The sequence below is a fragment of the Hippocampus zosterae genome, chromosome 20 (genome assembly GCF_025434085.1).
Source record: "Hippocampus zosterae strain Florida chromosome 20, ASM2543408v3, whole genome shotgun sequence".
NCBI lineage: Eukaryota > Metazoa > Chordata > Actinopteri > Syngnathiformes > Syngnathidae > Hippocampus > Hippocampus zosterae.
Window position 1 is genome coordinate 8,963,638 of NC_067470.1, and position 13,932 is coordinate 8,977,569.

A 13,932-nucleotide genomic window follows, 5' to 3' on the forward strand; every position below is an offset into this window, starting at 1 on the left:
CTGGGGGGCTGGGGGGGGGGGGGGGGGGGGTCAGTGTCTTGCTCAAGGACACATCAACATGGCCGCAATGGGCAAGGATCAAACCGGCAACCTCAGGATTGAGAAACCGCTAAGTAGCAACTTGTGACGTCATTATCGGTCACAACCTATTTAGCCAATAGACCTCTACCATCAACTCAAATTCAAAGACCCGACGAGGGCTTTCCAGATTTGCAATTGATTTTCGTTTTTTTTTCCAAAAAAGCTTACGGCTGCATTTTACTGTCTAATTCACTTAATTGGAAAAAAAAAACCCCAACAACATCCCACAAGAGGTCTCTAATTAATTTGCTTCTTGTACATATCTCTGTGTGACTCTTGGCAGAATAAACAGCAAGTTCCCCCCTGCTCGAATGTGCCTGTGGTGTTCACAGACAAAAGCGAAAAGCGACAAGAGTGTTATTTTTTTCCCCCTCAGAAAACCTGGTCGATGCACAAGTTAACAAGTCCCGCCTCCAAGACACACATAATGGGACATTTTCGCACTCCTCCCGCGCTCGCTGCACAGATTTGGTGAGCTGGCATTCGTAGAGCTGCCATCTTTTCCAAAAAAAAAACAAACTGCAGAGGCACAACAAGTGCTTCTCCTCCTGGTTTAATTGGCTCTGGGGGAGTTGGAGGGCTTTGCTGGTTATTGGCGAGGCTTTTCATTGGACCACTGAGGCAATTGGGAGCAGGAACATCATAGCTGACGATTGGCGCCCTCTAGTGGACACAAAGGGCTTTGTTGCCTGGAATTACCGCCAAATGTTACAGAATTAAACTACATTACGGTAAACAGTATAAGAAATTACGTAATGCAATTTTTTTTAGCAATTGGATTTCGCGACCTGACCCTGGATAAGCGGTAGAAAATGGATGGATGGATGGATGGATGGATGGATGGATCCACTGGATGGATGGTTGTGATAATATTTTTTTAATAATGTTGCAGTATTTTCATATATGCAAATATATATTCATTCATTCATTCATTCATCTTCCGAGCCGCTTGATCCTCACTAGGGTCGCGGGGGGTGCTGGAGCCTATCCCAGCTGTCTTCGGGCAGTAGGCGGGGGACACCCTGAATCGGTTGCCAGCCAATCGCAGGGCACACAGAAACGAACAACCATTCGCACTCACACTCACACCTAGGGACAATTTAGAGTGTTCAATCAGCCTGCCACGCATGTTTTTGGAATGTGGGAGGAAACCGGAGCACCCGGAGAAAACCCACGCAGGCCCGGAGAGAACATGCAAACTCCACACAGGGAGGCCGGAGCTGGAATCGAACCCGGTACCTCTGCACTGTGAAGCCGACGTGCTAACCACTGGACTACCGGGCCGCCCTGCAAATATATATATATATGTATATTCATTCATTCATTCATTCATTCATCTTCCGAGCCGCTTGATCCTCACTAGGGTCGCGGGGGGTGCTGGAGCCTATCCCAACTGTCTTCGGGCAGTAGGCGGGGGACACCCTGAATCGGTTGCCAGCCAATCGCAGGGCACACAGAAACGAACAACCATTCGCACTCACACTCACACCTAGGGACAATTTAGAGTGTTCAATCAGCCTGCCACGCATGTTTTTGGAATGTGGGAGGAAACCGGAGTACCCGGAGAAAACCCACGCAGGCCCGGGGAGAACATGCAAACTCCACACAGGGAGGCCGGAGCTGGAATCGAACCCGGCACCTCTGCACTGTGAAGCCGACGTGCTAACCACTGGGCTACCGGGCCGCCCTGCAAATATATATATATATGTATATATATATATATATATATATATATATGTATATATGTGTGTGTGTGTGTAAAAAGTATGAATAATTCATGTGTACAACAGAATATATATATTCGATACAGTTGAACTGCATGTTTTTGATGAGACTTTTACTATATGCAGCCAAAGTCACACCTGTGTAATCATCGTGTCTAATCAGCATCTTGGTGCGTGACACCTGTGCAATCAAAAGACGTCGGTCAAGGAGAAAAAGGGGAAGCAAAAAGTGTTTATATATATATATATATATACAGTATATATATATATATATATATATATATATATATGCTAGACCAATTTAGTAGTTAGTTTCTCAATCCTGCTAGACCAATTTTTAGAATAAAACTCTAAAATAATATACAGAATTGTGTACAGTATACTGTATATTAATGTATATAAATCTGAAAAATATGATTCGATGTAAATAGCATCAAACAATATATCCACATGTACTGTATATTTTTTGATGTGATTGGGTATTGTTGAAGAATAAAACACCTTTTGTAAAAATTTAAAAAAAACAACACTGGCATAATATACTCCCCCTGCTCCATTTTTAATAAAACTTAATTTCTGCTCATAACCATTTTATGTATTAATACTTTTGGGCAGTTTGTTAGCACAATGGTCTTTTCATTTGACATTAAATGGAAGCTTTGTGGTGTGCGTGTGTGTCATTAAGACTACATTTGAATTGTGCTAACATCATTTCCACTAATTAAAAATGATTCATAAAAGCTTAAGTAGCCGAGGCGGATAATGGCAGCAGCTGTCGCTTCTTGTTGTCTTTAGCGGCTTCCAATTTGACTAAACAAAAACTAATTGCAAGTGAATCCGAGCGGGAAGTCATCAAGGTGATGTTTTTATAAACCCTCTGGTGTAGCATCCTTGTCAACTCATTCAACTTGCTCCAAATGAAGACGAACACAATTTCTTGGGGGATTTTTTTTTTCCGCTAAACACGGCTCGTTTCTTTATTGTCGCTAGTGAATCGGCCACATTCTCCTCAGACAGAAAGCACTTAAGAATCACAAGAGAAGAAGGAAAAAAAACAAAACAAAAGATGAGCCCGTCCGTCGCATTCTTTCAATATGCGGCTTAATACGGCCTCCGATTGGCATGACTGCGGTTTCCCCCAATTAACTCACCCGAATACTGATCCCAAGACGAGAGAGAGCTCAAATGATTTCCAAATCAAAACGGAAAAAAACATGGCGACTACGCCGATTAGTCAAGTTAGTTGCAAACAAAATTTGAAACGGTGAGGGGATGAAAGTGCTTCCAAAGCAGGGTGGCTTCGAAATCCACACGTCGAGTGTTGCCGTGATCGGTTGGTCGTCGTCGTCGTCGTGGTGAAGCAATTCTTAATTTTATCGTTGTTTTGAAGGTCCTACGTCATTTTAGTGTGGGATGTCTCGTTGGCCTGGAGGTTACTGTTTATTTCGACTGCGTTCCTGCCAACAAGAGAAAGAGACAAGGCGTCATTGGGAGGTGTCGACACAACAAACAGCTGCGGGTGTGTTTTGATTCTGCCGGGACAGCTTTCGTCGGAAATTGGGAGAACCCGTTCAACAATAACGTGGAACCGCTAAAGCAAATGCAGCGGTACAATTCTGATTTTGACCCCCCCCCCCAAAAAAAAAATAATTTGATTAGATTGATTACACTGGTAGATTGCAAATTTAATTCAGAGATGGCTTAATATGTTTTATGTAAATTTTAAAAATGTGTTTTTTTTCAGGTTTTTGAGTTATTTTCACTTTTTGGTCTTCAAAGTTTTAATCGATGAGCTTTTTGCAAGAAAATGTCTGACTATACTAGGATGTCCAACATAAACTCTTCAAATCATATGATGCGGAAAAGGACTTCACCAAACATCGGGGTCTGATTATATGGACCGGATTTTAGGCTGATGTGGCCACTTTAGAGCGCCTCGTCGTCTGCTGCGTGTATCAGCTCGTCATGCAGAGAAAGGCGGGACAACAAAGGTGGCTGAGTGGGAGAATTGTTTTTTTTATTTTTTTTTTTAAGTCTGACTTGACAGCCACTGTGTGAACAGGGGGCTTCACGTGGTGCGGCCACTTTAGAGATCCTCGTTGTCACCTGACCCCTGTGAGATCTATTCGAGCAACCCGAGGTTTGTACGCGAATATCTTTTAATGACAACATAGCTAATCCACTTTCTCCAATTCTTAGCTTGACTCAAGGTTTCAGTCTCATTACTTTGATAATGATGAAGATATGTCCATTTTTCTTAATCAGTGTTGAACGGTTGCTGCGGTGACGCTTGTAAAAGGACGCGGTTGCCGAATGAAACCTTTTGTGCGCTGACCTCCACACTCATACCTCTGGGCATCATAACTATTAATATACTCAATGTCTCTATTATGGGGACAGCGGCATGCGCTCGTTTTTTCGATTGTATCCACGTACTAGTGACCATATGGATGTTATAAGACGGGTGTTGTAGCGATAGCGCGGTTACATATCGAGCGCCGTGTTTTCTTTTCACATTGGCTATTTTAAAGCCGGGGGATTTTCCGCCCGATTATGACTGCTCTGTGTGAACGGCCCCCGCGTGGACATCGAGCTGTCAATCTGACGGCTTGGCTTCTTGGGTTATATCAACAGCGTTGAACGGAGATGGCGCAAAGCCAGGACAGGGGTGTGAGGTTTCCCACCCTGTTGTATTTGACTTGCACGGGTGTTTAAACGTCACCGACTTTAGCTAAAAACGGGAATGTATGCACCACCGAGTCGGGCTACCTCCACCAGCTTGGCGTTCAAAGGCCTGCATCTGCCTTTGTTTCCGAACAGGGAATTCCGGGAATGCGGGTTAGTTTGAGCCCCCCCCCCCCCCCCCCCCCCCGACACCCTCCTTTGGGTAGACTTCCTCTGTCAGGGTGGGAGCTCATCACATTCTCAAGATGGCTGTCTGTAGTTTCAGGCTTTTTTTAAAAAAACTCGTTCACTCCCAAAGACGTTTTTAAACGTCTTTTCAGACTTGGTCTAGAATTGGCTGGTACTGAATGAGTTAATCGCCGGTCGGCAGTTAGCACGACTTGTCGCAAAGTTCCACTTCGACCAGAGTGAGCAGGTGGATCAGCTGATTTTTTTTTCATGCGGTGACTCAGTGAAAAGAGAGCACGAGTACGTACGACAGGGGAAGTGCTCCCTCTGAGATAGTCAGACAGACAAATAGTTCCTATTTTGAACGACTCCGAAAAGGGACTGCGCGGTCTGAACATCAAAAACGGAACAAAGGGAAACAAGGCAAACTGGGGGAAAAAAAAATAAAACATCATCAGGTGTCTGTATTTTGTTGTGTGATTTGCAATTGCGCAAAAGGGATGTCAACCCTCGAATTTGCGCTCTTCCGGTATAGGTCGACTTTTCAGGTAGCGATGCAGGGTGTCAAGTACGCAAAGCCAAGTTGAGGTGACCACGGCTCCTCGTTATTATCTGTTAAAATCCAATTCAAGTATTTTACTTTGGAAAAGAACGATCGACATTTTTGCCTATTTTTTTCTTGACACGTCAACGGTAACCGAATCATAATTTGTTTAGTTTTTTTCTACGCTCTCAATTTGAACCAATGCCTTCTTTTTGAACCAAGGGATGGAAATGGTTTTTGGACACCGATTCGCTGATGAATTAAAATAATCATTCGTTGCAGCCCTGCTGTGTTCTTGATATCGTTATTTGATCGAATTGAATATTTAACATTTGGCATCCCATCCAGAGTGGAGGAAGTGCCATCAGTGATTCGACTCAATTGATTACAATTGAGTCGAATAAAGAACTTTCACTCCCGTCATTAATGTCAGTTTTTATAGGTTGAGTATAACGGTTTAAAACAACATAAATATTTACCGTATTTTTTGGATTATAAATCAGTTTTTTTCATAGTTTGGCCGGTGGTGCGATTTATGTGTGAAATTATCAACACATTATTATATTATTTCACTTGTTATTTTCACACTAAACCGCCAGAGGGCACTCTAGGCCTGTGTTGATAAATCTCATACGTCACTCATCTTCAATAAGTGACGTAAGCGACGTAGAATAGGAAGCGTCACATCTTCTACCTCCAGAGTTGGCAGACTCGTTTCAAACACCGAGGATAAAGATTTCATTGGATTTCGTGATGTGGAGGGACACCGCCGGTTTGGTCAACTTGTTAGTATGTTCTTTATGCAATAGTTATCGGAATAAGTCTTAATATGTAACGTAAACATACCAGGCACGTTTGTTGTTTTTGCGTCATGTCACGTTAGCTTGTGACACACGGGTTGAGTGAACGCTGGCGCATTTTGGCTGCCGCTGCTCAACCCGTATTGTATTGTTTTGTGGGGGTTTTTTTGTTATTGTAAAGTGTCCTTGGGTGTCTTGAAAGGCGCTTATAAATAAAATGTATTATTATTATTATATTATTTAGCGTGTTGTTCTCTATTATTTTTATTTGCCTTTCAAGATGACATGTCTGTTCTTGGGATTGGATTTGATCACATAAATTTCCCCCCCAAAATGTGACTTATACTCCAGTGTGACTTATGTATGGTTTTTTTTCTTCTTTATTATGCATTTTATGGCTGGTGCGACTTATAGTCCGGAAAATACGGTAAGTCACTCCAGTGTATGATAAGTCACATAAGAAAGTCGAAGAAGTCGTGTGGTAGTCATGGCAACTAATGCGCAACGTATTGCGAAACCAATCCAACCAGAACCTTTTTGCTAACCCCCCCCCCCCCCCCCCCAGCAGGGAAAGCATTCTGCGGGTCGCCCCACAGCCAGCGGCATGCTCTCCGTGTTGACCTTACCTTCCTCAAAGCCTCCTCTTCTTCCTGGCGTTGCTCGTAATGTGCAAAGTCATCAAAGATTGAGGTGGTATGCTTGTAAGTGGCGATAATTTTAAGCACTTGCTTGGCCTTCTCCAGGGGCACCTCCTGAGTGTCCCTGGAGTTGGTCACCGGCTTGTTGTCATTGTTCTCCAGCCGGATGTGTCGCAGCTGGTTGTTGGGCACGTCCTTGATGAAGGCCCACTTCACCTCAAACTTGCCCTTCCACTTATCCTGAGACCAGACGCCGGCGTAGGCGTTGTAGTCCACCGGCGAGCGCATCTCGGCCACGCCGCAGAAGTGCCCGCTGCCGTTGACGCTGAACAGCAGGTACAGGGGCCCCTTGGCTCCCAGCGAGCGGTAGGCCCCGTCCAGACGCTTGTTGCCGTGTTCTGTGCTGCACCAGATGGAATACTTGATGGAGCGGTGGATGTCGTCTTCCGAATAGCTCTTAATAATGAAAACCCGTCCGTTTTTCAAGTTCCACTCAAAGTCTTTGGGGTTGTAGTTGTTGAGGGCGCGCAGTTTCTCCAGCACGGGGTGCGCTTCGCCCGAGCACAGCGAGGCGCTCATCGCAACGCCCAAGCCGAAGCCGTCGCCGCGGTTCCTGGGCGCCACCCAGCGGTTGGCCGGCGGGCCGGGCTGTTGGTGTTGATGCTGATGGAGGGCCGGCGGGGGGGGGCCCGGGTGAGAGGAGAGGTGCAGGGGGAGGGACTGAGGCTGTTGCGGGGACTGGAGGGACTGTAAGTGGAAGGGCTGGTGCTGGTGTTGAGGCTGATGGGCCAAAGGGGTCTGCAGTAAGGCCGGGGGCTGGGCCAGAAGAGGCTGCTGCACCAGAGGCACGGTCGGCATCATGGTCTGAGCCAGCGGCGGCTTGTTCGGGGGGCCCTTATCGTCCCAGGTGCCAATGTTCAGGTTGTGCTTGATGGGCGGGGGAGGAATCCCCACGTTGGCTTTGGGCTTGGCCTTGACTTGAGGCTTGGCCGGCTTCTTGGCGATGGCCGCCCACGAGGCGCTTTTACCCGCCGACGAGCTCACGGAAGGCGACGGGTTATTGGCCGCCACGCTGCTCATCCCCGCCGCGGCCGCTAAGGGCGAGCCCACCGTTTTGGTGACGGCCGCGACCATGTCCGTAGCCAGCTTGAGCCCCGCCACGCCCTGCTCGATGCTGTTCAACACCGGCATCTTACCGAGCTGCGCGTCGCTCCTGAAGCCGGCCTGTCCGTCGGCGATGGCGCGGCCCAGCGAGCTGGGCGCGTAGCCGTAGCTGTTAGTGTAGACGGAGGTCTGCGTGGACTGACCCTGGGACACGCTGGTGCCCCAAGTGGAAAAGTCGGCATTGCCGGGGAAGAAGTTGAAACCGTGCTGGCCCAGAAAGGGAGGCGTGTTGCCCAGAGCACCCGGCTGGCTAAAGACGCCGTCGGGGATGAAGTGCGGCTCGCCGTTGCTCATCTGTCCGTAGGTGGTCAGGTAGGGCATGGGCGGGTCTCCGGCTGTGGACCAGGCGGCCTCTCCCAGGGAGTATGGAAATCCGATCGACGGCGGCGCGTAGTAGCTCGGCATGTAGGGATCAGACATGGCTGGGTAGCTGTTGCCCTGCATGGTGAAGACATCACAACCCGTTAATTGTCCGTTTCCCAACCGTGATCAAGCAACGGCACAGGATTAACGTCAAAATTTTTTAAAAATGCAAATATGGCGTCACTTTTAAACTCATTCACTCCCAAAGACGTTTTTAAACGTCTTTTCACACTTGGTCCAGAATCGGCTGCTACTGAATGAGTTAATGGCACCGGGTTGTGTTTTACCGGTTGCTCGAAGCTAGTAGCCGCAAACCATTTAATGATCCCATATTACCTGATTTGTCTGGCTGCTGATGTAAGGCTCAAAGTCATCATCATTCACTCCGTCCTTTTGATGCATTGATCCGTTTTGCACTGCTTGGAAAAGAAACGCGACATGAAATCACAGCGGGGGTTAGACCATAATACACATGAATATTTCATTCCTGGTAATATCCGTGTGGTGGCGCAAGCTGGATAAATTTTCAAAATGCATGCATGTTTCGGAACATAATGTACCTCTACAGTTATTTACCTTTATTTCCCTGTCCTTTGGGTCTCTGGAATGGTGAAAAAAGATTGCATTAGCACAACAGTGAAGGCACACCACCAAACAAATATGCAACAAAAAGTGAGAGGCAGGTGCATTGCACACGTCTGCCATCTCCTGGAAGAGCATTTCGTCATTCTGCCTGTCAATGTAAGTTGCTGGCAGAGATCGAACCGGTAGCATCTTGTTTGCAAGGAATAAATCAATTTTCGGACCAAAGTAGTGAAATTGGATGACTTCTGGAGGCACACCTGATGACCTATTCCGGCTCACTGGTTGGGAATGACTGCATTAGCACATACATGATGCTGTTTCAGTGGATAAACATGTCAATGGACTAGCTGCAGCTTTCACGCTGCTTGGTTCTCCGTATTAAGCGGATGTCGAACGCCGAGGCGTCCTAAACGCCGATCCGCTACAACCGGCCGGCGTCAGCAGCGTGAACCTCGGGCCGGCCTGCCTGCGTTTCCGGGCGGCTAAAGAGCTACCACACATATCGTAGCGTTTTGTTGATATGGCAATCCCCCACTAGGATTGAACTGCTGGAGGCAAACTTTCCCGGCATGCCTCCCACCCACCAACCGAACCTAAAAGCGGGGCCGAAACAGACCTGCTGGTGGTCCACTGTGGTCGCAGACATCCTCCAGGAAGCGGGGCCGATGGCTGCTCAGCACACTGTCCGTTCGCCCGTGCGCACTCCTCCTGCGCCGCGCTCTCTCTCCCTCCCCTCCCCGTCTCCCTGCTTCGGTTCTCCGGCTGTTCGATCCCTCCGCGAACGTTCAGGTGTCGGCGGCGGAGCTCCCCCTCGACCCCCTCCCCTCCCGCACCTCTCCCAGGAGCACACGACGACGTCGCCGTTTATCGACGAATAAATTGGCCTGCGAACGAGGTGGATGTCGGAGCGAACGGAGAGGAGCCGGGGGAGTGAGTCAACGGGAGCGTGACGAGCGGTTTACGGGAATACACCCCCCCCCCCCCCTGCCATCTTCCACAATGGCGGACTGCCCCCCCGACCGAGTCCCGCTTCCGCTCCTCCGCTCGGTTACTTTCCGCCTGTGACGTTCTGAGTCCTGTTCCACTCTTCACATGACAGGCGCAAACTCACCAGGGACACAGCTTCTTTCCACATAATAGTTAACGCGCAGCCATTCATACACATTAAAAAAACAACAACGAAACACCTCTGTCGTCATTTAGCGAACCCTGCTTCAAGCACTCGTTATTACATCATGTTATTACCCGTATTAGTCTCGCCATGTCTTTTTTAACCACTTTTGGATGACTCACCTGCGTTATTAACTAAATTCCCAGGTAATTAACTCCGACTCTCCTCAATGTTCAAGTTTTTATCTTCGAACAGGCACGCCAACAATACATTGGGTTTTAAATATGTTTTTAAGTGTAAGCCATGTTATTAAAAATGCATAGATCTAACATTACCATACTTAATCTTCTGAATAACAGGTATACATTTTTTGTTTCCATTTGCGCTGTGCTCACCTTGCTTACTACCACCTTTATTCCCGCTCCAACAGTTTTCATTTCTGTTCTTGTCTTTAAAGTCCACATTACTTTTGACCATATTTAATTCTCTGCCCTGAAAGGCTAGAAAACACAAATAATAAAACTTACGTAATTTATTCTTCCTGACTTAATTTAGCGATGAACCTTTTATTCACCATGTACGATGACATATCTAAACACGGAGCTGTAACTATCACAAATATGTAGTTTGTCATATATGTTTTTGCTTTGGTTTATTATGGTGTCTTCAGCCAGGCCAGCACTGCAAATGAGAATCCTTACTCAAATAACTTACCCAGATAAATAAAGAATAAATAAACTATTTTCTTTCCTTGCATTCTGGTACCGGCAGAGCCGACACATTCAATATGGCGTGCAAGCAGCAATTGACCAACTCGCTCAAGGCGGGATCTATAAGGACTTACATCTCTGTTGCTGTATGCCAATCAGAAGTTACATCCGTGAATGAGACCGCTCGGGCACTTCTCGCGAGACTTTCCCCCTCAGTGGCTCGTGCTCCAGTATGGCAGTTGTCGCTCTGAGGTCTTGTCGCAGAGGTCTTTCTCGCTTTTTAAGCCATGGCGGCTTCGCACTTTCGTCCGACACACACTCGAAAGGTTTGTCCGGTTCTTAAATTGTCCACTCGGCTTGGTAAAGACGGCCTGTGTTAGCTCGGGTGGCCATTTAAACGTATACGAGGGGGGTGTGGCTTTGAAGGAGTGCGTCGTTTTAAAAATACTGGACTGTGCATTATGTGCTCGACTCTGAATTAATTACATCACAGTCAGACATAATTTGAGTGTCATTAACGATTAACATCCTTTCATCCTGTGAAATTACCAGGAGGAGTTTGCCTTTCTTCCACCATGTTCCCTCCATGTTTACATAACATGCAATAGTAACACTTGTGTGTCCACCAGGAGACCGAAGACACAAGTCCACGGTTCAGTATGCTACCAGGCCGGATCTCCCCAAACTCGCCTATAGGAGGGTGAAAGGCAAAAGTCCAGGGGTGGTCTTCCTGCCTGGTTATGGGTCTAACATGAATGGACAGAAAGCTGAGGCGCTGGAAGAATTCTGCCAATCACTTGGACACTCGTACCTCAGGTGAGGCATTAAAAATGAACCCTTGTGTGGTATACGGCGAACTCCTTCATCGCGGGGTTTTAGACCACAATCGAGACCCATTTATGACACATTTTTATGTCATTTTATCCCTCCGTCACAACACATTGAAACGAACTGGAGCTTACGAAAACACAGTTGAAACCTCTGTACTTGTTGTCAGTCTCGCTGTCAAATAATATGAGAGTATGACATCACATAGTCAGAAAGAAGACACCAAATAAGAGGCCAAGTCTGCCTGTATGAAGCTTGGGCTTCACAGTTAATTGATTATTAACCGTGATCAAGATTTTGGCTACACTGATCAACTTGAACTTCTGCACACACATTTTTTTTAACAGTAGTCAGCCAACCACCAGTGGGTGAAAGGAACGTTTAGCCTTTATTAAGCTTCTTGCTTAATAAACATTTGACATTTGGTTCCGTTTGGTCTCGCATAGGTTTGACTACACCGGACACGGGGCCTCAGAAGGAGTGCTAGCAGAGGGGACCATTGGCACGTGGAAAAAAGATGTCCTTTTTATGCTGGATGAATTTGCAGAGGGCCCACAGGTGAGAAGTGCTTCACATTTTCAAAGCGAGGTCCACACATATTGATTGTGAACTGAATTTTTGTTCTTTTCTTATGTGAAAGAGAGCTCACACATTCCAAAAACATAGTGGCTTGCTGGAAACTCAAGTTACAAAAAGAAAGTGTAACATAACTAAAGAGCACGATTCTTCATTTTAAATGCAACCTCACCGTTTCCTGTGTTGTCACCGTGTTGCCACAAGGTGTCACTGTTTGACCGCATTGCCTCAAACTTGAAATTGTCTGCTACATGTCCCGTACACTCAAAGGACACACCATTAGGTACAAGTGATGGATTGTTGCATCATGTAGTCAACCGCGCTTTTATTTCCTTGTAGTTTTTTTTCCCCAAGATGGCGCCCGAGTAGGCAGCCTTCGGCAAGTGCTCTTCAAGAGCCTTGCTTTTTTGATCTTTTTTGGTGTTTTTGTCTTTTGTTTTATCACATGTTGTTTGTTGTTTCATCGTGCGGACCTGATATGGACTGTTTTCAGCGTTTCTTGGCCACGACATTCGTCAAAGGAGAAGTATCTGTGCTTGGTCGTTGCGCCTTCTCGGCAGCACGCCTGTACCAGCACAGATTTTGATTGGGAGGAATGTCGGCGCCATTGACTGTCGGTGCTGGACAGACCTGGGGCGCTTGTGTTTTTTTCGCCTGTAAAGGGCAGCATTTTTCACAACCCCGTTTTGTTCAGTGGCTTTGTCGGCGCTGTTGGACAGTCGGCGTTGGTGCGGCTGAATGGATGGCTGCTGAAGTTGAGGATAAGGAGAGAGGTGCGTTGGCGCAGAGCGCCGATGCGCATTTGGAACCGGGAATTGGAAATGGATTCCAAGGGACACGAGAAGTGAACCAATCTCTTTTTTCGGCAATGGATGCTACAGCTTCTTGTTGACTTTGAAACTTAGCTTGTAGCTGACGTGTGCACATTTTGAGCGTGACGTCTCTGATCCACTGGTTAAAGGAAACTTTGATTCTCTCTTTCATCTAAAACTGCTTCAAACAACAAAGCGTGTGATGGAAAAGTGGTTAGAACTGCATGACTCTCCGTGTTTTATGTTATGTGTTGTTTATTATTTTACTTTGTTAACTGTTTTGTTAAGCGCTTTGTTACAGCTGCCGCTGTTGTGAAAGCGCTATATAAATCAGCATGTATTGTATAGATACTCGTGGGCTCCAGTATCGGAGGCTGGCTCATGCTGCTGGCGGCTATTGCGCGTCCGGAGAAGACTGCCGCCTTGGTGGGCATCTCCACCGCCGCCGACCACATCGTCACCTCGTTTAACGCTCTTCCACTGGAGGTGGGACTATTTTTCTGTGCAGTCTAGCCATTTTTTTCAAGCATTTGTCTGAGACTCGCCAATGTCGTGCCGCGTAGACGAAGATGCAGTTCCAGGAGAAAGGTGAATGGACGGTACCGACCAAGCACAGTGAAGAAGGCGTGTACAAGTTCAGCATGGACTTCCTGCACGAGGCCGAGAACCACTGCGTGCTGCATAGCCCCCTCCCGGTCACGTGCCCCGTGCGCCTCATTCACGGCCTGAAGGACGAGGACGTGCCGTGGCACATTTCCATGCAGGTGGCCGAGCGCTTAATCGGCGCCGACGTGGACGTCATCCTGCGGCGCCACGGCCAGCACCGCATGTCGGAGAAGGAAGACATCAAGCTCATGGTGTACACTGTCGACGACCTCATAGACAAGTTGACCACCATGGTGTGATGACAAGGGCGTGGGCCGGGAGGGGCTTAGCCTCCAAAGACTGTTTCCTACCAAAACAAGGCAAGTTCCTTCTGCCCCCACCACCCCTCAAAAAAAAGACCTACTGTCCTCTATCTTTGTATTTCCCTTTCGTATTAAGTTGCATTTCCGCACTAGACGGGTCACTCACTTCTACTCCTGCTCTTCCTTTTTCCACTTTAACGACGACAGTATAGAAGAGTTCCTGTGCCTTTTTTTT

At 47.2% G+C, this 13,932-nt stretch overlaps 2 protein-coding genes across 4 annotated transcripts; one reads left to right on the top strand and one right to left on the bottom strand.

Moving 5' to 3' along the window:
• Nucleotides 1-2,744: 2,744 nt before the first annotated feature.
• On the bottom strand, nucleotides 2,745-9,780 carry ythdf3 (YTH N6-methyladenosine RNA binding protein F3). 2 transcript variants are annotated; one of them, XM_052054520.1, is made up of 5 exons: nucleotides 9,369-9,780; nucleotides 8,744-8,768; nucleotides 8,504-8,583; nucleotides 6,629-8,242; nucleotides 2,745-3,262 (listed from the first exon to the last, which is right to left on the bottom strand). In XM_052054520.1, the coding sequence occupies exons 1-5, from the start codon at nucleotides 9,396-9,398 to the stop codon at nucleotides 3,239-3,241; spliced, it is 1,773 nt and encodes a 590-aa protein (XP_051910480.1). In that variant the 5' UTR covers nucleotides 9,399-9,780; the 3' UTR covers nucleotides 2,745-3,238. The 2 variants fall into 2 exon arrangements, with proteins under 2 accessions (XP_051910480.1, XP_051910479.1); XM_052054519.1 differs by having other exon boundaries at nucleotides 8,504-8,586.
• A 950-nt stretch (nucleotides 9,781-10,730) lies between these two features.
• On the top strand, nucleotides 10,731-13,777 carry abhd10b (abhydrolase domain containing 10, depalmitoylase b). 2 transcript variants are annotated; one of them, XM_052054556.1, is made up of 5 exons: nucleotides 10,731-10,899; nucleotides 11,206-11,389; nucleotides 11,848-11,959; nucleotides 13,138-13,275; nucleotides 13,353-13,777. In XM_052054556.1, the coding sequence occupies exons 1-5, from the start codon at nucleotides 10,806-10,808 to the stop codon at nucleotides 13,692-13,694; spliced, it is 870 nt and encodes a 289-aa protein (XP_051910516.1). In that variant the 5' UTR covers nucleotides 10,731-10,805; the 3' UTR covers nucleotides 13,695-13,777. The 2 variants fall into 2 exon arrangements, with proteins under 2 accessions (XP_051910516.1, XP_051910515.1); XM_052054555.1 differs by having other exon boundaries at nucleotides 10,741-10,899; nucleotides 11,203-11,389.
• The last annotated feature ends 155 nt before the right edge of the window (nucleotides 13,778-13,932 follow it).